Consider the following 27,912-nt stretch of genomic DNA (forward strand, 5'->3'; position numbering starts at 1 on the left):
AGATATGGTCGACCAGCAATTGCACTATTACCAGGTCTTTGAAGATCCATGAAATGGTACAAGAAGGTCGCTATGAGGTTATTGATGCAGTGTCTCTTGAACAGTCATCGTTTGTACCAACTATGAGGCGGGAAAAAGGACTTCCTCAACTTCATCCGCGATGTACTGAACGCAATATTGAACTTAGCACGTGAAGGAAGAGGTCGTGCATCCAGCGCAGACGCCCTCACCAGACTTACTGGACGTCACTTCCTGATGAAGAGGCCACCGCAGGGAAACAGGGCGCGTCCAGCCAAGAGGTGTGTGGTCTGCTACGCCCGGAAGGACTTCCTACCCAACGGAAGAGCAAAGGAGTCTACTTATGTCTGCAAGACATGCCCATCTCAGCTAGGCCTACATGTGGACAATTGTTTCGAGGCGTACCACACGAAACTGAACTATGCAAGAGATGAACCTGCAAATCTCAATCCTCATCAATGATCTTAAGACAGAGTTCATTTTTATCGGTTCTAGACAAATGCTCCAGAAGGTAGATATGGGTCCAATCAGAGTGGGGGAGGCCTCAATTTCACCTGTCGAATCGGTACGAAACCTTGGTGTTTACTTTGACAAAAACATGTCTATGGAAACCCATGTTAGTAGGGTCTGCTCCAAGGCTTTCCTGGGTCTTTATAAGATCCGCCAAATTCGACGGTTCCTCAGTCCTGAGTCAACCACCACTCTTGTTCATGCCTTTGTCACTTCTCACATTGATTATTGTAATTCCCTTCTATATGGCATTTCTACACATCAACTCTCCAGACTGCAGCGTGCACTTAATGTTGTAGCTCGCGTTGTGTGTCTGGTGCCGCGGTTTGATCGTATCACACCGGTTCTCATGCGACTCCTTTTGCTTCCTGTTAAATACAGGATTGTTTTCAAAGAGCTTTTATTTACATATAGGGCAATACATGGAGTCGCACCTGCGTACCTGTGTGATATGGTCAGACTGAGGCACCATTCCACCTACCATCTCCGCTCTGTTATTGCTCCAACTTTGGTGGTCCCTCGCACTAAGTGCAAAACCTTTGGTGACCGTTCTTTTTACAAGTCATCACCGGTTCTATGGAACCAGCTACCTTCCAACATCAGGCTTGCTGGTTCCATAGACATTTTCAAAACTCTCCTTAACCAACACCTTTTCAGGGAGTGTTTTGCTTTGTAAAGCGCCTGAGAATTTAAGTTTTTCTTTTAATTCAGGCGCTATAGAAATTCTTATATTCATTCATTCATTCATTCAAATGCTCCAGCCAATGCCCCGGCCGCTGGTGCAGCTGCTGACTAGAACAACGGACATGACTTTTCCCTACACCCCCCCGCCCCCTCTGACCCCATGGTAGGCCCCTTCCCCATAGACATTTAGAAACGGAGGCTGAAGGACATGACAAGGACATGATAGGGATATCCGATTCCCTGTGAAAATCGTTTGAAAGAAAGATAAAGAAGTTCCAGAATGTTTCGTTTTCGACGAAATTTTTCTGTTGAACAGGCCTGACCCCTGATGGAAATAATTATGGAAATAAATTTTCAAGGGTGTTTTGATACAAAATATTGTTTATTTCCTTCATAAAACATCATGGGGCATCATAATAGACCATAGAAAGTAAAAAAAAAATGGGTTTCAAAAAATGTCATTTTTTCCCATTTTTGCCAAAAATGCTGCAGCATGGGGTGGTTCACACGGAAAAATGCCTGCCGCAGCAAAAGGGTTAATGATTACCATTGAAACTTCTGAGTGTTGTGTGATTGTTTTAAAATCTACATGTATCAACCACATTAACCTTTTTTATAAGGTCACCCTCAAGTCAAACCACTCTCACCACTCACTCTGGTATATTATAAAACGTGTCACTGATCTGATAAATGTATCAGGCTATGGGCAGGGAGTTAAAAATCTTTCTTTAACTATTTAAAGTCAACAACCACCATTCTAAGATAGGGCCAACAGCGACAGGTGTGAGGAAAATTGTCTGCTACCAATTGGAAAGATTTTTGACAATGAGATTTCACCATTTCCAGAAAACTAACTGTCATCTGTTTCTGATAAAACACAGTGGGTTGCACTCAACAACGGGAAGAGCCATGCTGAGCTATTTTAAGACATAACTGACCTGTCTCACAGGGTTATAAATAGCCACCCAATGCAACAATGTAGCTGGAAAAGATCGTCATAGACTATGCGGTCTTGAAAAGTTATCAAATAGTCCTGATATTTAAGTAAATATCTCCTTAGTGGGAAGGAATTAACTTTCCTACTATATTTCATTCCTGCCCCTCTCCCTTTTTAAAACATATTGGTTGAATAAAAATTGCACTGAAGGGAGTTTTTGCGGGCGCTATCAATCACGCCCTGGCAAAACCTTTACGGGCGCCAGCGCGATCTTGCCTGACTCCTGACTGGCCCTGCAGTGTTCTGCAGGTCCTTCCCGGATGTAACAGTTGGTTTCCAATGGGACGAGGACCTACCCCTCAACGACTCACCACAGAAAAAAAGCCAATTGCAACCTATAACAGCATTAGCGATGGTTTGAACAGGAATATGGGGTTCCTTACCCACTACAGACTTTAATAACCTAGCTTTGCCTCATCCCTCTATACAATCACCTGGCACTTACTGTTTCGGCCCTTCCGAGTTATAATTCGCTATTACTGCAGTCACCTTATGACCATCTTTGTACAATATAATATTAATGTTTTTGCCACTGTCTCCCCCAGCTTTTTTACTGTAGTATTCCTATAACTACTACCCTATTTATCCGTGTGATGGTGTATTGCTCTCGTGACCACTTTATTTCTGTCACAACCTCCCCGACCTTTGTTTTACTAATGATTTTATACATGCATAAGCACCTTTTCATCTGGTTTTCCTACCCCCTCTCCTTTTTTTCCTTCGCCAGTTGTACATGTTTTTATACTGCTTTGTTTCACTTGCTGGTGCCAGTTAGCTTTGGCAACACTTGCTGGTGCCAGTTAGCTTTGGCAACTCTTCCCTTGTATTATCCCTTTATGGCCTGTACTTATATTGTTGTTTCTGCATTATTTGTATCCCATTGCTAGTTTTCGTAAATTTTCATTAGTCCTCATGAAGACACGGTAGTGTCGCAAGCTAGGCTTAATAAAACCACCAGTTGGTAAAAAGAAATGGTGTCAAGTTTCTACTTCCAATTAATCTTTGATTTTATCAACATGGCATCATCCACAATTTTAGAAAACATCCTGTCTTAACACTATTATACGAGTATGCTCAAAGAAACTCCCAACTCTCATTCAGTTTAAGTAGTCCCAAACATTGCCACAGACAAGTGTCCAGACACCAGACGAGCTAACAAGAATCCCTATTCCGAAAGTAATAATCTCATCATACTTAAATCAACCCAATTCAAGACCTTGCACCCCAAACTTGAGTGAGGTCAGGTTGGATATCCCAAGAGGTGTTAAGTGAATGACCTGCCTTGAAATCCTGACGTAATGGAATGCAGCATGGTGAATCATGTGTACTGTAGCCTGGCTACTCTAGGGTATCATTCATGTGTACAAAATGTGAGATCAATGGTCAGTGCAGTCAAGAAATGTGCCATGATTTAGGCCCAATGACCAATTTGACCTTTCAGTTAACAAGAAAAGACGGCCAAATCAAGATCAGTATGAAATGTCATGTAACCTTGCTTGGACTATCAGAATAATATCGCAAAACAATTCACTGATAAGCAATACATCGCATTTTCTACCATTCAGTTTTCGCACCCTGCTGGCCAAGTAGAGAATCAGTATCGACTGAAATTCAGCATCTAAGGTTATCTGACATATGGGGTTCACGTGTCCTTAGTTTCAAATTAATTGCCTTTGCAGTTAAGAAATGTGGCATAGTCAACCCATTTGCTGCAGCAGCCATTTTTCGGCCAGCTCTGCCATGTGCTGATAATAGATACCAAAAATAAACATTGGAGCTATAACTTTTAACAGAATGGTCGAAACTATTCGAAAGTGTCGCCATCTGTACTATTAGTCGCCTAGGATAAAACTAATTATTCCTAAGTGTGTTTGGCGTATTAAGAGCAGATGCGACATAGTACGTCACCTGCAGCAAAAGGGTCACAGCCTAATGACCAATTTATGCCATTTGACCTCGGTGACGTTGAAAAGTAGGTCAAATAAAAAACCTGCATGACAAATGATGCATCATTGATAGGATTGCCTACCACAAATATTTCATTGCAAACAAGTACCTCACAAGTGAGAAATAACACTTTTTACATTTTCTCTTTTGGCCCCCTAATGGCCAAGTCGCGAATAAGATCAAACCAAAATCTTTATAAGAGGTCACCAGACCTTTGGGGTACTGTGTACAAAGCTTCAAGTTAATAGACTTAGTGATAAAGTAACGTGCCACTGTTTTTTAAATAGCCATGACAGTTGACCACATACCGCGGGCACTGCACCATTGTATTGACTCACCGTACCAGTAAAAATAGTTTACCAATGAAACAGAAGAAGAAGAAGCATACTGAAGTAAAACGCTGGTTTCTTCTTAAGATTTACCTTCAGAGCAGCAACCCCAACGCCACCTCTTGGTTCATTCATTGACTGCACATAGCTCCAACTATCGTTACTAATGTCATAGCGCTCAACGATATCATAGCAAACACTGTCGTCTAAACCGCCTACAGCATACAAGGGACCTCCAAGACTTGCCAGAGCTATGCCCCTCCTAGAAGAGAAGAAAATTATGACACATGTTACTGTGTTTGTACCATTGGCAATGATATTTTTCATATTTTGATTCTTTAGTTCATGAATTTTCATATCAATATAACTTGTAATACATGATTTTGAAGTTGACCAATACAAAAAAATCATTTTTCAAATTCATGACTGAATTTGTGAAACCGTTATCAAATGGCCAAGGGCCATTGTGCTCACCATATAGATATTGGTGCTTAGGAATTCATCCTGGTTAAGAAACATGCTACATGTATAGTATAAAGGCCAAACCAAAGTCGGTATGACATGTGATGTATCGTTGCTTGGAGTAAATACCTTACAGTTATCATCAACAAGAGGCCCAAGGGCCTGGCGCTCAGCTGGATAACCTAATAACATAGGACTGAGGGTATACTATAAAGTAGTAAATATCGGCTTTGTACTACTGTTTGAAGGTCAAGAGAACACGTTATACCACTAAAATTTCCAATGCAGAGCTGCCAGCTGGATGAAATATGATTGAACTAATCAGCCATGGTATGTAAATATTACAGGAGGCAACGGAAGATATCCCTAGTTCAGTATGTTGTATCAGTAGCTTTACAGAAAAAAAGTGTCAGAGAGGATGAGACTTCTCCATGGACAACTGTGGTATGTCCAGGCTGGGTTGTACAGCACAAGGATACAAAATGCTGTCTGTAAGTGTAATTGAGAGGTATCCTGATTTAACAGAGGTCAAAATAAATAGAAATTACCAGTTTGGGACTAGCACCACTTTCTTTTTTTTTTAATAAGGTAGAGATTACAGGAGTCAACAAAATTAATTTTATTGAGAGAAACTGACCTGTTCTGCAGGTGATTGGAATTTACAATACAATTACAAAGGGTCGTTTTTCATTACATTGTGCTCTACTGCGTATTCCTAGTCATAGTGAGTCGATCTGGAACCAATCTATCCTTGGCGCAGACAGGTTCAAATTGGCTATATCTTGAATAGATCGAATTGCGATGAAAATCTAATGCAATAAAGGAGCAATATCGAAGAGACAAATTAATCAAACCAATTGTCCACAGACTCGGACCCTGAAATGGCACGATGTATGCGTGCATATAAAAGTATATCAATTGGTCCCATAGAGATGATGAGGCAATGTCAATATGCCTTGTTCCTTAGTCAGCAACATGCCCCTTTTTATACGGAGAAGAAGGAGAACCCAGATAGGCCTTCACATGTCGGCTTCCAAATGGCTTGAACCAACTGTACTATCACTACTATAACTTTAAAATGCGTGCTCCTCCTAGTCCTACATGTAGCAATGTCTCAGCCAAAAAGGCAAAGTGAGCAGCTCCTTGGTAAGGCCATGTCAGGTTCCGCGTGTCTCTTCAGATACATTAAGTATTGAAAGCTGTGGTGAGCTGAGCACATAAAAGACCATGGTCACCTTAATTTGAAAATCCCTTCATAATCAAGTGCTACCTCTGACTAAAACAGCACAATAGACCACCAATTTGATCCAGCTCCTAACTGCGGGAAAACCCAAGTCCAGCAACCAAAAGTACCAAAAATACATTTTTGTTTACATTTGAACTGCACACATGCGTTTGTTTACAATTTCATTTCCCGCGAAATCTCGAAAATCAGGTGACCTGCAATCGTGGATTGAAAATAACATTAACCTCGGTTCAGCAGGTCAGCAGGTATACCGGCTGTTCCAATCATCCCCCTACAGCCAGCTGTTCAAAAGGTAATGTTATTCACCCCACAGGGAGTGCAAGTAATTGATTAAGCCCCTGCATAACTTAACAGCAATGGCTTGGCTTCTGTGAGTGGTAAGGAGAACTGACAGTTTTTTTATGGGAGTAACATTATTGTGTTGCTTAAAACGTCTACTTTTTACTCATGTAAGAATCGTAGTACTAATCGTAGTACTAATAATAACTTTCAACTTATTTTCCAGTTATGATAATACAACACGCATCTTCATGATCATGATCTTTCTCAAACTAACTGAATGACCTAATCGCCTTGGACGCACAACCTAGTAACCACATATCAATCCGCTCCGACGATCGACACATCCATTCGATTCGATAACCCTCGATAAAGTTTGATAAATAAACTAGAACTGAGATTTCACAGGAGCACCTGTGAATTCATGACTCCAGGGTTGTTTTGAGGGCGAGTTGGTCTTGAGTATGGGGACGTGAAGGTCCGTGTGAGGCACCTGGGGAGAGAAGACTAGTTGTTTATACCTCCATGATGGGATCTGACACGGACACTACTATTGATCTCATGGTGTATGACCAACTCGGCCTATTACCAACTCGCCCTACCAACTCGGCCTGGGTTATAAATCATTGGTTTATTGGCATAAGTTTTTCTTATATTTTTTTGTTTTTTGTTGGTATATATAGGCCTACTATGTATTCATTCCTGTTGGAAATTTGAAGAAAATTTATTGGGATTTGAAGGAGAAATCCATGAAATAACGGCGGCGAGTGTGGAAAAGTCGCGGTAGCACTCCAAATGCACATTCATGACTGTGATTTCATGGATTTATCCTCCAAATCTTGATGAATTCTCTTCAAATTTCCAACAGAAATGAATAAATAGTAGGCCTATATATATAGCAACAAAAAAAAACATTATGAGGAAAACTTATGCCAATAAACCGATGATTTATAACCCAGGCCGAGTTGGTAGGGCGAGTTGGTAATAGGCCGAGTTGCCCCGTAATCGATCTCATTATATGAATACCATTTAATTACAAAAAAGTGAAAACAGATCATATCATATTCCTTGGCATAAATTAAAATAGGAGTGCGGGAACAAGGTTTTTTAGCAGGAGGAAAGCGAGAACATTTTGCGCCGTCGTATTCCGATTTGGCTGGTTAGTGGTGAAATCTGCTTTTAATTTTGCAAATTAACATATTCGTTTTTCTAGTTCTAGCGTTGTCTGAATTAAAGATGCTTTCCCAATGGCGACATTGCCAGGAAAACGTGACGTCATTTTGGCCATTCTTCTTACCGCACGCCCTCTCTCTCCGTAAAAGTTCCTGACATGGTGTGAAGTGGGAGGGCGCACAATGGGAACAACACTGCCGCGATGTTAATAGTTTCTATTTATAGAATTCAGCGGCAGAGATTTTAGGCACGGAAAAAGTGGATTAACTCGGCTAATCTCAATGGATTTTACCCAGGAATGTTTTCAAGGCGAGAGAAACATCTGATTTAAGTACTGCGCTTATTAGATTTCATGTTCAGGCCGAAGATTGGCCTAAAACGTGGAAGAAAAGAGTGCATTATCGAGTGTTGGAGAGGTCACGTGATTGGACGAGAAACCTGAACAAAGTTTTCGTGCTTTTACTTTTAGCTGTCAACATCAATGGCTATAATATACTCCTGCAGAATAGTAGAATTAATAGAACTAATTTCCGAAGTTTCCAATAGTTTGAACACAAATCAGAACATCACCCATCAGCTTGACTCAGATCTGCATAAATTACGATAAATAATGAGGTCGTCGCTTCAATTTCGCAAAGAAAGTTGACTCCATTCGAAGGTTGTTTTGACCAAATTCTGTTGAACTCATCGTTATGAGGGCATTTGAACACATTCTCGTTGACCTTTTCTATAAACGTGTGAAGTTTCGTACCAAAATACGTTTCCGTAAAGGCTTAAAAAAGAAAATTTGTCACTTACAAAATCATCGCTCCGGTAGAAATAAAAAGGTCACCGCCATTTTCTTGATGATAGTACTCCAGGTAACCGGCGGGAAATTTAAAGCGGGGTCAAACAACAGTTTTGCTCACTACCGCCAACTGGTGATATAAATCGACACTAATCTATTTTATATCAAAACTTCTGTATCATGAAGACCTTTTCAACTTTATTTCAAGCTTTTATCTGCTGGAATAGAGCATCAAAAAATTGTTTTTTCATTTACGCATTTTGCCCCCTGGGGAGCTGAATTTGAGTCGAATCGCCCAAATTTTTTTCCTGCGGTGTTTATAAGCAAGACTAGATTTGAAGTGCCTCGGTTGTATGATTACAAAATGCCCAACTTTGTCTACAGATGGCTGGATGGATGGAATGACGGACACCAATCGAATAGCTATTTGACTAGCTCCGCTGACTTTGTCAGCTGAGCTAAAAACAACTCACTTATAAGCAGGATATTGCACTTTTTCCCTTTTTTAGTTTTGGCCTCCTGGTGTCCAATTTGAGAATCAGATCAGATCAAAATTCGGTGTCGTAGGGAGTCATGTGTACCAAATTACAAGTTCATAGCTTTTACAGTTACGAAACGTGCCATAGTTACACTCAAACGACCAATTTACACCATTTGACCTCTACGACCTTGAAAATTTGGACAAATCAAAAACCCTGTTATATGATGTACCCTTGCTAGGAGAACCCACCATCAAAATGTTATTGAAAAACGAGTCACTCATAGGAGAGATATCATACTTTTTAGGTTTCGACTTCTAGACCCCTGGTGGCCAAGTCAAGAATGAGATCGGACCGAAATTCATTGTCAGAGGTTACATGACATAGTGAGTCATGTGTACCAAATTTCAAGTTCATAGCTTTAGTGTTTAAGAAACGTGCCATAGTTACACTCAAACGGCCAATTTACACCATTTCACCTCTGTGACCTTGAAAACTAGGTCAAATCCAAAACCCGCATGATATGTGATGTTTCCTTGCTAGGAATACCTACCATCAAAATTTTTTCGAAAACGGGTCCCTTTTAAGAGATATATCACACTTTCTTTTTACGATGGACGACAGACACCGATGTATTGTATAGACTAACCTAAACGGTGAGCCCAAAAAAATAGGCCATTACAGATGGAAATAGGTGGCTCTATTGGGTTAAGTTGTTTAGTAGGTAATAAAAGTATCAGGGCAAACCTACTCATCAACACTTTTAGTTTGATATCAAACACGGACGACACCTTTAGCTTTAACCGTCTCAAAGTAGGCCAGTTGGTAATGAAAATGGGTTAGCACGTACATACTGTTCATTACCTTTAGTTCGATACCAAACACGACTACTTTAGCTATAACAGTCTTAAAGTAGGACAGAAGGTCATAAAAGAAGTTCAGTGCAAATCTCTCCTTCATTATCTTTAGTTCAGATTAGTTCTTGTGACACTGCCCTATTCCGTCCCATAAGGCTACAATGCAGTCTCTTGATAGTGACATGAGGCATGATGCCGTCTCTTATATCACCCTCTTCTCTCATATCAATCAGGCTACAGTGTGGTCTCTTACTTGAATGTGACATGAGGCATGACGCCGTCTCTTGCATCACCCTCTTCTCTTATATCAATCAGGCTACAATGAAGTCATAATTGACTGTGACATCAGGCATAATGCTGTCTCTTAAATCACTATCTTCTCTTATATCGATCAGGCTACAATTCGGTCACATACTTGATTGTGACATTACACTCTTCTCTCAAATCATTCAGGCTACAGTGCGGTATCTTACTTGCCTTAGCTGGGTGGAGCTTTCATGGATTTTTAGTCCTACGTGTATACAACCCCCAAGTGGAGCTGATCATTAATTTAGTGCACTAAAACAATACTTATATCAATCAGGCTACAATGCCGTCTCTTACTTGATTGCGACATCTGGCTATGATGCAGTCTCTTACATCACCCTCCTAGATTATATCTATCAGGCTACAATGCAGGCTCTTGATTGTGACATCAGGCTCTGATGCCATCTCTTACATCACCCTCTTCTCTCATATCACTCAGGCTACATTGCTGTCCCTTACTTGATTGTGACAACTGGCTATGATGCAGTCTCTTACGTCACCCTCTTATATCAATCAGGCAACAATGCAGACACCTGCCTGGATGTGAATTGGCCAAATTTTGACCAGCTTGGCTCTAATGGTCCTTAATCAATGTCGCTAGGTAAGTATGTCAGCTGAAAGGTACCTTCGTAACCGCCAGTTTGATACTAGCACCAATTGTCCTTTGTCAACTCATAGGAATGTTCAATGCAGTATTGATTATTACTGGTGGTATCTTCGTGCGGTTCCCGCAAACACCCATTTGTATTAGTCTTACCTTTCACCAATTGGCACCATGGTCAAGGCATGAATCTAGTTGTTCTTCACCGGGCGACGAAACTCACCTTTTTTTAGCCCATCATCTACACATGTACACGCACGTAGCCTACAAGCGAAGCACTGAGACAGACCGGCCGCCTTGGGACTGCGGTTTTATTTGAAGAGCGGAGTTAGAGGGGAAGCATGCAATGGCCTACAATCTGTAGAGAAAATATCAGAAGAGAACCAAGTTCGGAGTAACCTTACGGGCCCTCATTAGTCATGATGACAAAGACTACCAGTAGTCAGAAATCCCCATTAAAAATTGGCAATTCTTACCCACTGCATATTGCCTCGACCTCGACTAACAGTATGAAATGGCCAGGGCCATTGTGCTCACCTCTTGTGAAGGGAAGATGGACGAAGCATTAGCATGGTTTTAAATGTAAGAAAGAAATGAAGTAATGTTTTACAATGAAATTACATGAGAGATAAAATAATGCGTAAGTTGAATTTAATTGAGGTGACTACAGGTATCCTTAGGGGAGAGTCCACTATTAACATTTGGGGCCCTGCTGGCCAAACTGAGAATCAGAAAAAGACTGCAGTTTAGTCTAAGAGTATAGGGGTACATTCGTACCAAGTTAGGGATCTGTAGCTAAAGCAGTGACAAAACGTGCCGTCATTGTAAAATGGCGGTGCCATAGGAAAACTTTGACCTCTGTGACCTTGAGAAGTAGGTCAAATCAAAAACCCACATTTATGAAATGTATCCTTGCTAGGAGTACCTACCATAAAAATGTTATGAAAATCAGACCACTATTAAACGAGCAATCAAACATTTTAACTTTGGACATTAAATTTGGCCCCCGGGTGGCCAAACTAAGAATTTTTCAAGATGCCCGCCTGGCACCCATATTGGCTATCACATTTGATAAAAAATCAAGGATTTAGTAGAGAGTACACAGATATACATCCAGATCAAATTTGGTTGCAATCCGATCATTAGTTTCGGAGTAATAGTACTGTGTTTATTTTTCAAGATGGCTGCCTGGCGGCCATATTTGATGTCCGAACGGCCGAAATTTTAGGGGTGGAATAGACAATCCCCAGATACATGTCCACACTGGTTTAAAACCTTCTAGCTAAAATAGATAGGAAACATGCTACTGTTCAGTGAATCAGCAAACTTTGACCTCTGTGACCTTGAAAAGGAGGTCAAATCAAAAACCCGGAGGATATATGATGCACCTTTGCTAGAAGTACCTACCATATTTTTTTTCAAAATTTCCCGACAACTATTAAGGGAGATATTGCATATTTTCACTTTTAACGTTTGGCCCCCTGGTGGCCAAACCATGAAACGAATCGGACCAACACTTGGTCTCCAAGGTGTCATTACATAAGGGTACATGTGTACCAAGTTTCAACTCAATAGCTCTAACGGTTACGAAACGTGCCCTGCTAACAGACGACGGACGACGACGGACGACGACGACGACGGACGACGACGACGACGACGACGACGACGACGACGACGACGACGGACGACGGACGCCACGGTATGGGATTAGCTCACCTCTACAAAGAGGTGAGCTAAAAATGGAGTCAGCTCTGACGACTGTTTGAGTGCATTAGATTGATGATCAGCTCCACTTGGGGGTAGTATATACGTAGGACTATAAATCCTTGAAAGCTCCACCCAGCTAAGGCTAGGTCCAGCAGTCTACCAACTGATTATCGATATTTACATAGCAATTTTGAGTCACCACATTGGGACGATGACATGGGACGAATTCCCAGGGGAAAATGCGGTACTGGATAAAATCGTTCATACATGTAGAGTGCTTTCATGCAATGTCATCACGTGCCATGCTGGAAAAACAGACAAAAGAATGCAAGCCCTTATGACCATGATAGCATTTGATTCAGTCAAGTCAAGCATATAACAATGATGAATCATTGTCCTACCCTCCAATATGGCTGGTCGTGAAAGCACTCTATATAGGAATCAACTGGTCCAGCAACGAATACAAACTCCATTCAACACATTACCAACCGTTTTGGAACACAGCCTTTCAGGGGAGACCAGACCATTATACATGCAAGCAACTATCCAGTTTATGCAGTGGCCAGTCCAACACAAGCATATGGAAGGAACTGATGTGGCAATGTAATAAGAACATTCCCAACAAACCCAAACACTTACACTTGTTAAAAACACACAGTAGTCTTCATGTGAAAGTTCAGAGCGTGCTAGTTCTCAATGCCAATCGTGGCATTACATTCAAACGCACTCTCATCTACATTGTAGGCAGGAAGTGGGATTCTACAATGCCACCAATGTAGGGTAACATTTCATTGTGCTTTCAATTAAAGGTTGCATGTTCAAGAGTTTAGGTTTAATAGGCAAGCTTTATATCTTGTTAGGGGCCGTCTCCAAATTGATTTCGTTTCAAACGCGTTTGAAACGGGCAAAAAGCGTTTATTCTAAAACGAAATTCAAACGAAAATCATCCGTTCATCAGCCGTTTGAAAAGCGTTTGAAATCAAACGCACACCCCAGACGAAAATTTCGAAACGCACCCAAACGAACACATCCGATCAGAACGCTTGCCAAACGATTTCCAAACGATCGTACTAAACGGATCTCAAACGCACGTCAAACGATTGTCGAACGCACTTCGTTTCAGACGAAACGATTGTCGAACGCACTTCGTTTCAAACGAACTGGAAACGTTATTCGTTTCAAACGAACGGAAAACGCACTATCAAACGAACTTAAAACGTACTTCGTTTCAAACGAAATGTGCACGAAATGCGCATGCGATGCTCTTGTTTCATTCTTTCATTGATTTATATCTTGAAAGACGGATGTGTATTTTGCCCATTTATCTTCGTTATTTTCGATCTTTATCGGTAAGTCTAATTGAGATTCAACAGTTGCATCTAGAGAAATTTGCTTCTAATTGCTACCGTATCACTGTTTTTAGTACTCGGCCTATAAATGTGCTTTTATATGCCTATCTGTTCATAGACCTGCGACATCAGGGCCGATCGCAGGTGTTGAATATCAATCCTAAATTCTCATTTCAAGTAGTTAGGCTTGTATCAAGTAGGCCTAGGTCTATGACTAGAATTAAATTAGTACCGATTCGCGCACATCGCTCTTGCGGTCGGCCCAGACATGACATGTATGTATAGGCAGAATCATTCCTGCCTCCAAGACTTGCCGTTGTGTAACTGCACATGTAGGCTATACTAGTAGTCACTATAGCCTGTCCTAGCCATTCCCTATATTGGTACTCTTGGCTCTCCCATTTGAATGAGTCCTGCCAATACCAAGCTGCAAAACAAATATAATAACATCGTCAGCGCGGTGGCCGTATTGCCTTGGTATATGACTATTAAAGTTTCGAACTTACCCACTCTTTATTACCAACCAAATGACCTAGGCCTACTTAATGACGTTAACAGACTGAAGTAGCGTTTGGTAAAGTAACTACATGCGTATAAATGTTAGAATTTTAATCCAACCGACAACAACAAGAGAACTTTTTGAGGGCGTTGTGATACTGGGTGATACCGATACCCCCAGATTATTTTTTGGGTGACTGTATTCTCCCCGGTATTCCCCAATGCATTTAAGATTTAAACGATCGTACATGTATTTAAACCCCATCTCCACCATCAATTATTTCAGGTTTGTGTTCAGCATGATGAACTCGGTGATGTCAATGACATAGGCCTACCAGGTGCAGAAAAAGGTAGGTTTGATTTTATAATGTAATGCTATACTAAAATGCTCTCTTCGAACTTTGATATACCAACCATCTACCGTACTGTATTTATACTTGGTTTCATAAACTGTGTTCACACTTCCTTCTGCCACCAATGAAGATGCCTACCGGAAATTCAAGCTGTTTTCATGTTTTCATTATCAAATCAAGAGAAGGCTATGTTTAGAATAATGAAATTAACGTGCACATTTATCTGGTCAGCTTCGTGAGGTCTTATGGCTTCTGTAGGCTTCTGGTAGTGCATGAAGATTTCATTTTCTGAATGCTCATTCTTTTGAAATTGATATTTAAAAAAAAAATGTATTAACTCGAACGGAAGGCTGGATTGCAGCACACAACATTTACACTTTGTTATTTTGGTTCACTATGTCATCCTTATTTTGAATATTTTGACACAAAGTCTACGTCAAATCACCGATATTGGCATATAAAATAGAATTGTAATCAATACAACACTATACCCGGGCTTGTCAGCCCGTCCCATGATTGATGGGCACGTGCATGGGCCTCTGTCACTTAAAGGGGACTGCGCTGCCACCTTCTATATGAAGCTGCTTCAATTTAGGAGTTACATTTAGAATGGGTAATGAAATGAATGTGTACATTTATCTGGTCAGCTTCGTGAGGTCTTAAGGCTTCTGTAGGCTTCTGGTAGTGCATGGATATTTCATAACTCTGAATGCTAATTTTTAGATAGATTGAAAATATTATTAATACCGGTATTTGTTCTTTATTTTTAATATTTTGGCACAAAGTCTGCGTCAAATCATCGATATTGGCATATAAAATAGAATTATAATCAATACCGGTACAACACTATTCTCACTCTCAGTCTAGTCAGCCCGCCCGTTGATTGATAGGCACGCATGTTCCTCTGTCAGTGTCACTTAAAGGGAAACTGAGCTGCCACTTTCTAAACAAGCTGCTTCAATTTAACAATTATATTTAGAATAATGAAATGAATTTGCACATTTATCTGGTCAGCTTCGTGAGGTCTTAAGGCTTCTGTAGGCTTCTGGTAGTGCATTGATATTTCATAATTCTGAATGCTCTTTTTTTAAAAATACATTTAAAATGTATTAACTGGAACGAAAGGCTGGATTGTAGCATGCGCACACCCATTTACACTTTGATATTTTAGTTGACTATGTCAGTATGTTATCCTTATTTTCAATATTTTGACACAAAGTCTGCGTCAAATCATCGAAATTGGCATAAAAATAGAATTATAATCAATACCGGTACAACACTATTCTCAGTCTTGTCAACCCGCCCCTTGATTGATAGGCACGCATGGGCCTCTGTCAGTGTTACTTAAAGAGAGACTTCATAGATATTTGATGTACTGATAAAACTTTAGAAATGGGTTAATGGCAGTCATTTAATCAATCCTGAATGAAAATAATTATTTTCCTACGGATAGTTATTTTTTAATTAGCGTTTTAAAATTTCCAAATCCATCGTCTGCTACGAGCCTGCTAAAGAAATTCCAATAACGGCCGCCATGTTGGATGACGTCACGAGATGGACACCCATATCGTGTTTTGACAGCGGTGCTGATAAGCCAAAGGTGTCAGACGAACCATGTTCCTGAATGCTAATTAGAGGGATTATCGGGCTAAACAATGGGATTAACTAGGAACTTAGGCCCCTACAGGCTACATAAAGGTAAAATGTTCTCATCAGCGGCATATACTGAAAGATTTCGATGGATTGTACAAGTGAAGATACTGCCGAACCGCCGGAGAAGAGGACTAAAACCCTGAAGAAGCTGAGGAAAGACCGGGGAAAACGATGTGTTGTTTATGGATGCGGCAACACCACATCAAATAGTGAATTTGGAGCGCATTTGTTTCCTGATAGAGCTGATGATTCTCGGAGATTTAAAGCTTGATGCAGGGTCGTTTCCCACTCCCGTTCAGATTTCGTTTGGACCAAAAATGCAGTGATATGTAGTGAATATTTTCCCGACGATATGACCAACAGTGTGTCCAGGCAAATGCAGAAAGAAATGCTGGCGAAGGCATATCAGAAAGATGCCAAGGACATCAAAGTGAACTGGAGCCTGGCCGACGATGCGATCCCGTTCGTTTCACTTCTCCCCAGCAAGCCGAAACACGGGACCCCTGCAGTCACAGAACGTCCGAAAGCTACACGAAGCCCTCTCACCCCAGTTCCTGGTCCTTCATCAGACATTTTTACGACCCCCAAATTGACTGGAAGTCGAAATGCCGTCGTGATAAAACGGGAGAGAAAACGAGTAAGTCTTGTTTTGTTTACATTCTTGTTATGCTTATTATGCATTGTACTAATTGTAGGCCTATGTATGAAGCATCACACAGGAACAGTCATGACAGTATAAGGCCCATACATTTCCTTACTTCCTGACGGATGCATAGAGCAGTTAGACAATATAAGACGAGATAATCAGGGGTAGACTGACATGTGGGACAATCACTGGCAATAATTTCATTCTTTTTACAATTACATAGGACGTGGAGGCTGCTGGTGCTTGGAAGGAAGCCATGGATTTCCAAGCTGCTATCGAAGCTGATGTCAGTGATGATGAAGATGGTGGTCAGGAATCTGTGGTGAGTTGAGAATCAAACTAACAAGCTGACATTACTCTGGATGGAACAGTAAAAAATTCCCCCATCATCATTGCCTTCCAGGTGAAAGAAAACATTTTGTCTCTTTTACTCAATATTTCGGAACAGAATTTACAACAAGCAGCCATGTAACTAGACTTGACTATGCATAGCAAAAAGTTGAATTCATGAAACAAAGTTTTGGCAATGGTTTTTATTTGAACTCTTTCATCCACCTTTTCAGCCTTGTCAGACCAAAAGTCAATTCACCCAAGTGAATAGGCGAATTCGGCGACCAAAGCATCGTTCGATGAGGGTGCAGACAAATTATGAAAAACCAAAGACCAAGGTGACAGTCTCAATAGGTAAGTATTTTTAAAGCATAATATACTAATATTGGTCATAAAACAGGGCGACTCCATAAACAAGTAGCTTTTGCCAAATTGAACACAATAATAGAATTCATTAGGGAACTGAGACAAGTTTGAGAAACTTTTTGTTTTTATATTCAGGAACACAAACAGATGAAAAGGTGTGCAGCATTTCCAGCATTGATGTCAAGCCAAATGTTTCCTCATCAGGTAAAGCTTTTATTAAATGATGTTTTCAGAGAAATGAAAAAGACAAACTGTGAAAGATCTCCGTCTATGTCTAGATAATATGTTGGAACTGAACACGGGAAATTTTCACAGCATCTGCATGTTGTCTCACTGTCAAGAATCTATCCGATTAGTTTTAACATAAAATCGATATGATATTGCATGTTCTAATGCTACATGTATATTGAATTTTACAGGAACACCAACTGGAACTGACCCTGACCACCTTCCAAACATAGCCACAGGAAATTGCCCTCAAGCCAAATCAGCTTCAAATGAAATGGAGGATGGACCTGGGTCAGAATCGTCTGATGATGAATCTCTTGAAGATACGGTTGATCCCCTTGACAAGAGCTATGAACCAGCAGAGAGCGACATCAGCAGCGAGGAGGTCTCTGATGAAGAATTCAACTTCATTGATAATGAGAATGAGTGAGTATTTTACTACATTTATGTAACACTACAGTGTCCTTGCATTGAAGAAGGTTGTCTAAAACATAATCATGTAATCTGATATAAGCCATCTCAACATAACAAAAAACAATATAGCATCTAAATGTTATTTCCAGGAATTTCTATAAAAAGGGGCCCAACACTGGTAACAGCTTGTACGATCATTTTTAAAAAACAGCCTTGTAAATTTACCAGTGATATTGACCAGTCCACAAAACTGATCCTTTTATATAGTCATCACCAACACAGATCATGCAGATTGGAATTTTTCCTGTGCTTTTGACTTTTGTGTATTCTTTGTGAATTTTCTCTCGATTTTTCCGTAGGAAAGATGATCCACACTGTCAGACGAAGTACCTGGTGTTCCACTCGAAATTGATGGAACTCTTCAAGATATGTCCTGTATGCTGTTCCCCAGCCAAGAGACACATCAGGACCCTAGGGACATATCTATCCATTAAGCAATGTTGTTCCAATAAACTATGTTCTTTTGAAAGGTAAGATTGAAGGAAATCCTGTATTTTTATATGAAAATTGTTGTCATGTTTTTTTCCCCGATTGCCAAAATTTTGGCTAACCAAGTACATCAATCAATTAATACATCTTTCAGCATTAGTGTGACTAAATAATAGCTAGGTGTTTAACAGTGTTTTCTCCAGAGTCCTTTTCACTTGGTACATATTGTGTCATGCTGAACATTGCTTTCATTTCAGATTTTGGGAGAGCCAACCATTTATCAACCGTATTCCAGCTGGAAACTTGCTGCTCTCCAGTGCCATCCTCTTCGCCGGTTCAACTGCAGCCAAAACTCTGAAAGTCTTCAGTTATCTTGGATGTCAAGCGATAAAACGGGGCACCTTCTACCAGCACCAGAGGCAATACCTGTGGCCGGCAGTGATGACAGTGTGGCGGGAGAACCAGCAGGAAGTGTTGCAGGAAGTGAAAGATTCCAGGAAGCCAGTTGTTGTTGGAGGGGATGGTAGATCAGACAGCCCAGGGCATTGGGCAAAATACGGCTCCTACTCTCTCCTGGAGTTGAATGTCAACCGCATTTTGGATGTGCAATTAGTTCAAGTAAGTAAAATTATAATTATTGCTTTTCAATTACACAGGCGATATAAAAGAAAATTGTACATGTAAATATGGATCAGTAAACCTTGTTTTCAGATTATCATGAAGAAGATCACATTAGATAACATTGTTGATATCATACTGTTGCCGTTCAATGACGATAATCATACATAAAATGTAAACAACATGGATTTTATTGGAGAGTTTGTTCTCATTGTAATGTACTTTGTAGAACACTCCTCCAGATTGTACATGTAACTAGATTTTAATTTGATTCCATGAAATTGATATGCACATTAGGACATAAGTATCAATCTCCATACCTCATCTCTTTCAGTCGAATGAAGAGGGCGTCAACCATAGTGTTAACATGGAGAAGGAAGGGTTGATTCGATGTGTTAGATACCTGGAAACGGAGGATGTCACTATTTCAAAAATAGTGACTGATCGGCATATCCAAATCAACAAGTGGCTCAGAGAAAATCTACCGGATACAGACCATCGTTTTGACGTCTGGCATTTGGCCAAGAGTAAGTGTCCGTAGTGTCTACATATTATATTAGGCATGAAATTATTTAGAGTACAGTACTGTTCTTAGATTGAACTTTTCAGCCTGGTCCAGTGTGGAGATTTATTAGAAAAGTGAATGCACGAGTCAAGAGAAACACTTTACAAAAATGAATGTCATAGTCCATAGCAAATTGATAATTGCTAGAATTTTAGGACTGTTCTCCTTTTTTCCAGGTTTGAAGAAGAAGGTTGACAAGGCTTCAAAGGAGAAAAACTGTGGGATTTTAGAGGAGTGGCGGAGGTCTATAATCAATCACCTTTACTGGTGCGCTGCAACAACTCCAGATGGGGACCCAAATATGATGCTGGCCAAGTGGTTGTCGTTGGACAACCACATGCACAACAAACACAAAGGACATGGAGGGGTATATCCGAAGTGCGGCCATGGTCGATTAGTTGGGCGGCAGAAGGGCACGAGGTGGCTTGAACAAGGTGAGTATTTCTCGAATTGATATCGAAGACCTTCGGGTATCGACTTGAGTGGACATGCATCACGACATGCACAAAGTTTTTGGAGAGATGTTTCAAAACAAAACTCTCGGATAGAATGGTCTGTCTTCTAGTGATAAAATGAACATCAAATTATTTGTGTGACCTATTCACATTTTCAAATTTCAGGATCGGCAGCATCAGTGAAAGCTGGCAACATTATTGACAATGCCTACTTCAAACCGGCTGTGAAGAAAATGTCTCCTGGCGAACAGACGTCAAGTATTGAGGCATATCACAGTCTCATCCTCCATTTTGCCCCCAAAATGACAGCATTCAGCTTCAAAGGGATGCTATGCAGGTAAATTCCAAGTTTGATAGAAGGCCGCAGTACAAATGTACATGAAGTCCTGGAGTAGTGAAATCTACTCAAAGTCTTCATGAAATTACCAACTTTAGAAATTTGTCAGTGAGGTGTGTACGTGTACTTGAAATAAGACAGAACCAGGCACAGCTGAGTGATGTTCCAAAATCTATCAATCAAGTCAATTTATCAGTTGAGAACTTCACGCGCCGATGAGCCTTGAATGACATACATGCACAAGTATCTGAGAACTTTTTATATTTTACTTTTTAGGCTTCTCCTGTCAGCGCTACATTATAACGAAAATGGTGACAGGGAGCAGGCAACGCCTGAGGACGGGAAACTAAGATGGTCAGTAACCTTCATCAAATCCAAGAAAGGTGGTTACTCAGTGAGACCAATCAAGGACGATTCTAGTCATGGTAAGCATCAAAAATACTACATTGTACATTATATTCAATCCACATGACTCTTTCTGGGCAGATATCAAGCAGTCAAGCTGCCCATAATCCATTCTTCAGAAATGTCTTATATCATACATGTATACATAAGAAGAAGTAAATTGCAAAGTTGTATAAAATAATTGTATTTTTAGATCATTAAATGTACAAATCACACACCCAGTCAATGGGTGAAGACTAGCAAATGCTTTTACTGAAAACTCCATAAACTACATATGACGTATGCAGTGAAGATATGCAATGTTTGTGTAAGTGGATTTTTGTTGGGATGTTATTACTATTAATAGCTAACCTTCATCAAATCCAAGAAAGGTGGTTACTCAGTGAGACCAATCAAGGACGATTCTAGTCATGGTAAGCATCAAAAATACTACATTGTACATTATATTCAATCCACATGACTCTTTCTGGGCAGATATCAAGCAGTCAAGCTGCCCATAATCCATTCTTCAGAAATGTCTTATATCATACATGTATACATAAGAAGAAGTAAATTGCAAAGTTGTATAAAATAATTGTATTTTTAGATCATTAAATGTACAAATCACACACCCAGTCAATGGGTGAAGACTAGCAAATGCTTTTACTGAAAACTCCATCAACTACATATGACGTATGCAGTGAAGATATGCAATGTTTGTGTAAGTGGATTTTTGTTGGGATGTTATTACTATTAATAGCGGAGATACTCATGGCGTGCAGGCTTAGTGTTTGATTTGTGATGAACATAAGTTTTGCAAGTGTAATAGAGCCGGTTCATATTAGTATTCATAGCTGTAATGTTATGTGCATGGTATATAATTAATAATTGTGTGTTATGATTTCAGCGTGTTTTCTGTAGAGGCCGTGGGCAGAAAGATAGCAGCCAGGATGAAAGGCCAGCAAAAGCAGATTTGGTGAGCCGCAATGATGGATTGCACCCAACTTTGGAAGGAAGTAAGGTGTTGACGCAGCTTGTGAAGATTACTCTCAAGCTACCGGGGGCTCGTACATCTAAAGTTGAAGATGTGGTTGTTCGTTATCCATATTCGTTCTGCCAGGTGTGTACGGCAGCCAGACACGGTTCTGGAAATTGTCAGCAGTTTTGGTACAAGTGAAGACTAGACTTGGGCGTTTTTATGTGTTTGTGGTGATTATGATGGTTGTTATTTGAATTGTAGACCTAAAATATTTTTGTAATGGTGAAGAGTCTTTATATATTGTAAGATTTGAGGGTTTTAATTGTGAATTGATCAGTGGTGATTCGTAATAAATCTGAAAATATTGTCGATTTTGTGTTGGTTGGTAAGTTTATTATAGCTGGGTTGTATTGTTTTGTTGGAAATGCGTATGGCAGGTTGTGACATTATTTTGCTTTTGGGAAGGTAGAAAAAGCATCATGTCTTCACTGCACTACTAAAGTATTGAACTAGAACTGTGAAATTTGCTTTCAGCAAATTTGTGTCCATCACCAGGGGGTGACGAGTTGCTCCACAGCCATTCATACGTGGGTATGGCGATATTACGGATCTGCCCAACATTGCAAAAGGAAGTAGTGTAGTGATCTCCCTGTCTATTCGCTACCGTTTCGCGAATGATCTATTTCCGGGCATATTCGCTCGCTCCTTTCTCAAAATAACACGCTCATTAATCATTCAAACAGTCAGATGGGCATGATATTTCATAGATAAGCATTTACGAGCCCTATTAGTTCTGATTCCTACTTTCAGCCGTCACACAGTTCTCCGTTTTCTTCGCTCAACATACTCGACAGCTCGCGGGATCGGCCATGAGGATGACGTTAACATAACGGGGGCGGAGCTTAATACATGCTAATGTATGCGTGATTGACAAAATCCCGGCCTCACCGGCCGGTGATGTTAAAAATCGGAGCCAAAAAGTGCTTCAAAAGCACCGAAATGATCAGAATCTGGGGCCTATAATCAGCAAAAATCAAATACGTCTGTAAAAGATGATTACGTTATAGAGTTCAGGGCGATGAAAAAAAGCCGTAACATCAATATTCATGGTAATATCGATGACGTCATTGTGGGGATTGCCGTGTATTAGAACTCTACTAAAAATAATCCCTAAAACACCTCAGAAAACACCCTTCAAAACACCTCTGAAACACCACAGAAAACTTCAGACAAGTTGAAGGATGTTTATGTGGTGTTCATGAAGTGGTCCGTGGGTTCTTTTGAAACAAAATACCTCTACTGCATACGTCATCTTCAATGCCTTGATAGCCTTGTTGGTCTGCTTTGCCTTCAACCACGCTTTGTCATCCATGTTCCTCGGGGGAATAGTCGAAACTGTCACACACGAATTTGGTGCAGCACACAAACATGACATACTATTTCATGAAAGCAATATTACAGAGACCATAAAACGCTATTTCAAAACCCTATCAACCTCTTCTTCGAAACAAGCAACCTAATCAAGCAATTTTATACTTGAAGTTGTCTATCCATATGTCTTCCAATGTTTACAATATTTTGCATAAGTTCAATGATTGCTTCTTCATCATTTGATTTAAAAAGGACTTTACGTCATATAAAACTTATGGCCAAACTTTACTAGCTCCATTTTCCTTCCACATCAATGCAGGCCTAACACTACCATGATGACTGCTAGCTTGAAAACTTACATAAATGCGATCACAAATTTCCTTCGTCGAGAATCCGGGCCCGCTGGCAGCACAGTCATTCGTCCCGACCAAAATGAATACGTCAGTAAAAGCAACCCACCGTATCTTTTTACATTTTTCTAACAAAGAAATAGGGTTTAACCCTTAAGCAAACGTAATGTGGTCACTGAATGGGCATCCAAGAGCACTGTTGTCCACATACTTTAGAATCGAAGCAGAAAAAAATCACAGTTCGTTTTGCACAGGTCGCCATTTTCATGATTTTTTACGATAACTCCAGCCATTTGGAATTCGTTTTAACACAAACGGCAGGAATATATTTCTTTTTCACGGAAACTATTTGAAAGAAAATGAAAAGCGTTTGGAACGCGTTTGCTGACAAATGGCGCATTGCCGTTTTTGACGAAACGAAGCGCTTTTCTAAACGCTCTTCAAACGAATTTCAAACGCTCTTCAAACGAAGTTCGTTTAGGGTGAAACGAAATTGCGTTCGCTTTCAAACGGGAAATAAACGGTAGGGCCAGCGTTTGACAATCGTTTTACAAACGTTTCAAGATCGTTTGGGTGCGTTTTTATTGTTCACATTTCAAACGAATTTCAAACGATCTTAGATACGTTTCAAACGCGTTTGAAACGAAATCAATTTGGAGACGGCCCCTTATTATGATAAATAAAAATTCAGAGATGCATTTTAAATTTCAAGGCTTCTTTATTCAATCAACTTGTATAAGACAGTAAAACAAGACCAAATCGTGAAGGACAAATCAGCTAAGATACAGTGTCTTCTTTCCCAATCCTGTCAATCTCATGGCTGACTGGCTGATTGGTTTCGTGTCATCAGTTCCAGCATACACAACAAACCACTTTGCCTGCGAATACCACCGGAATGACTCGAAGATAATAGACTACATCATCCTGTACAAAATGAGAAAAAATAGCACTTTGTAAAAAAACACCATCAAAATAAGATAAGACTGTCCACTCACAGATAACCAAGTCAACATTTATTATTGACATTCCCGATTATGTTACAAAAAGTAGTCAGTCTGTGCTGATACGCGAAACCGAGACAGAAAGCCAAAAACAGTAACACTTCCTATGTTAACAAGCTACGGGAGTCATTCTATACTATGACTTTTCAGTTGTCATGGCCAATTGTATCTATCAAATCAAGAGAAAATACAGAGAACACTCACCTGGGTTTTCTGGCAAAACGCCTTCGTAGATGAACTGAGTGCATGAATCTGGGTATCTTAACATGTCTTCTACCAGCAATATCATTTGGAATTAGACAAAATAACCCCACAAAACAAGTTTCAAAGGCATATGTGACCCGCTCTACCAAAACTAGGCGCTTGTCGCATCTGAACTTGACAGGTTGATACGGACTTGTTGTTCATTTCCTTATTGTAGACCTTTTGTGAAATGTGACCAAATCAGTTTGTAATAGATTTCACAAAAGGTCTACAATAGGGAAATGAACAACATGTCCGTATCAACCTGTCGAGTTCAGATGCGACAAGCGCCTAGTTTTGGTAGAGCGAGTCACATATTGATATTGAGAATCAAAATATAGAGAAATACCACTTTCTTACTGCTTGTTATGACAAATTTAGACTAGAACTATGTTTTGAAATGACCGTACACACTATATATACATTCGAAAAACGGCCATCACATTATCAGCCTCGGCTGCAATGCCTTGGGGCAATGCATTATGTGTAACACATTCAGAACATTGCAGAGACAGGTAGGATCGAGGCTGTTTAACCAGTTTTGAGCAGACGTCAATTTTCAGCTTAAAATCTGCCAATTACTGCCAAGTTTAGTCTTTTTGCTGTAAATAGCTAAAATCCTATCGAATCAAAGAGTTCAAAATATTTGTATCCTGGCACATTTCCTGGCCCAGCTACAGCAAATTCTGATGAAAATGCAACTATTTGGCTGAAACTACTTACGGCCAGCTCCAGTGCAAACCATAAGCTACGCTGTAAAGCCAGCGTAGTTAAAAAACTTAGTCAAATAGATGATTCGAACGATAGAATAAGCTACAGAGGGGCACTGTTGATCTTGGCTGTGTCTCTGGCCGTTATTTGCACTATTGTTGTTAATTTCACATTTGAATTATGTGGTGGCCCAAATAAACTTACTTATGAACCTGCACGTACAAACATACTTTATTTTATACATATATCAAAAATGAAAAGGCCAGGGGCCATTGTGCTCACCGTATAGATATTTGGTGGTAAGGAATTCATCCTGGTTAAGAATCATGCTACAGGTATAGTATATAGGTCAAATCAAAATCCGTATGAGATGTGATTTATCCTAGCTTGGAGTACCTTCCATAAAAATATTATTGAAAACAAGTAACTAATTAACGAGATATTGCACTTTTGACCTTTTCAGATTTGGCACCCTGGGCCCATACTCATAAAAGTCTGCTAAGACTAGTTGGCAACTATTTTTGACCCCAGATGCAAACTAAGCATAGTTGGATACTAAGTGTTATTCATAAAACTCGGCTTAGCTTAGTTTGGTGCTAACTTGTCTGCTAACTTTAGGGGTGCTCTGGGGTACCTCTAAGTCACTAGTTGGCTACTAAATTGGTCAATTCTACATTGGATTCAGAGGCAAAAAGAGTTCAGGAGCTGGCAAAGATGCATTCTGTGATGAGAAGAGAACGGGATATTCAGAGACATACTTGATTTAATTTTTGTGATACATTAAAATATCGAAAGAATTGATATTTTTATCATTTAAGATTTTTCAAGATTTTTCAATGCAACTGTCTTCTGTTCATTCCCCCTTGAGATATTCCATAAATTTTAGCATTATCACATTTTGAAATCTTGAGATTTTAAACGAACTAGAATATCATCGTAATCATACCAGTTTTGATATGTTTCTGCCTCTACAAGTGATATTTTGATCTGATTTTTTATGTGTGCTCATATTACCCCCTCTAGTATTAAATGATATAGAAAAATCCTAAAATGTCGAAGAATATTAAAATATCAAAATATTGATAACTTCTATACAATATCACGAACATTAAATTAAAATTTCTTTCACTAAAAGGATGAGAAGTAACTCTGGTTTCCAGCAAAACACAATGAAATGTCCTGGAGAAATTGTGCTCACCTGGGAATCATTTATTTGCAGATGAAATGACATATAAAGGTTAAATTGACGTTTAGATAAAATGTGGCACTGTCAATGACACTTTTAGAGTTTGACCATTGTAAACTTGATAAACTAGGTCACAATTGACCTAAACTGGGTCAACTTGTACAGATGCCAAACAGGTGTCTCCATATAAAAGTCGAAGAATCTCAGACAAATAGTAGTGAAACGTATCAACTTCAGTGGAATATGAGAGTTCGACCTTTCTGACCTTGGAAACTAGTTTTGGCCCCCTTGTGGCAAAATCGAGAATCAGTTCAAACCGAATTCCAGCCTCACAGAGTTTATCTAACATAGGGGATCATGTGTACCAAGTTCACAGCTGAAGTGGTTAAGAAACGTGCCATAGTCACACTCAAACAGTCAATTTAGGCCATTTGACCTCTGTGACCTTGAAAATTGAATCAAATCAAAAACCAGTATGATATGTGATGTATCCTTGCTTGAAGAACCAACCATGAAATTTTTTATCAAAAACGCTTTTGCCCCCTGTTGGCCAAGTCGAAAATCAGATTGGACTGAATTTCAGTGTCAGGGGTCACCTGACCTAGGAGGTCATGTGTACAAAGTTTCAAGTTAATAACTCTAGCGGTTATGAAACATGCCAATGTTTTTAAACAGGATACAGACGACACACACTGGGCATTGTACAGACTCCCCTAGGGTTAGCCAACAAGAGGTCCAAGGCCCTGGTGTTTGGCGATCACCTTTTAAGACCACCTAACCTTTTAACTAATCATCATCTAGTTTCCTTATATGTCTTACCAAATCATCTTGTTGTTTGTACTTCATAATTACAACATTGTTTTACAATAAAATTGTTAGATATGATAGAATATCAAGCCTTCAGCATCTATGCATGTACCTAAAAGGCTCCAGACCTCCTTTCATGATACCCAACGTGGAAGTGAAGTTCTCCATCTTGCTCGACCCGACACCTTGCGCTCAGC

The 27,912-nt window shown here is 39.9% G+C and overlaps 2 protein-coding genes across 7 annotated transcripts in view; one reads left to right on the top strand and one right to left on the bottom strand.

Moving 5' to 3' along the window:
* Nucleotides 1-27,912, bottom strand: part of LOC135494137 (kelch-like protein 8) — a 322,348-nt gene that overhangs the window by 139,812 nt on the left and 154,624 nt on the right. For all 6 annotated transcript variants that reach the window (XR_010448352.1, XM_064781936.1, XM_064781935.1 and 3 more), the window contains exon 5: nt 4,579-4,747. Coding sequence is in view for 5 of the 6 variants with exons in the window: in XM_064781936.1 (XP_064638006.1) it covers nt 4,579-4,747 (169 nt within the window). In the remaining variant the exon portion in view is untranslated. The remainder of the gene's footprint in view (nt 1-4,578; nt 4,748-27,912) is intronic.
* Nucleotides 17,047-22,919, top strand: LOC135493505 (uncharacterized). The gene is made up of 13 exons (XM_064780884.1): nt 17,047-17,203; nt 17,445-17,565; nt 17,713-17,781; nt 17,997-18,231; nt 18,579-18,749; nt 18,966-19,326; nt 19,661-19,853; nt 20,068-20,325; nt 20,512-20,683; nt 20,960-21,108; nt 21,376-21,395; nt 21,975-22,187; nt 22,857-22,919. Exons 1-13 carry the CDS (start codon nt 17,138-17,140, stop codon nt 22,917-22,919), a joined length of 2,091 nt encoding a protein of 696 aa, XP_064636954.1. The 5' UTR covers nt 17,047-17,137.

Source organism: Lineus longissimus, chromosome 9, assembly GCF_910592395.1.
Source record: "Lineus longissimus chromosome 9, tnLinLong1.2, whole genome shotgun sequence".
Taxonomy (NCBI): Eukaryota; Metazoa; Nemertea; class Pilidiophora; order Heteronemertea; family Lineidae; genus Lineus; species Lineus longissimus.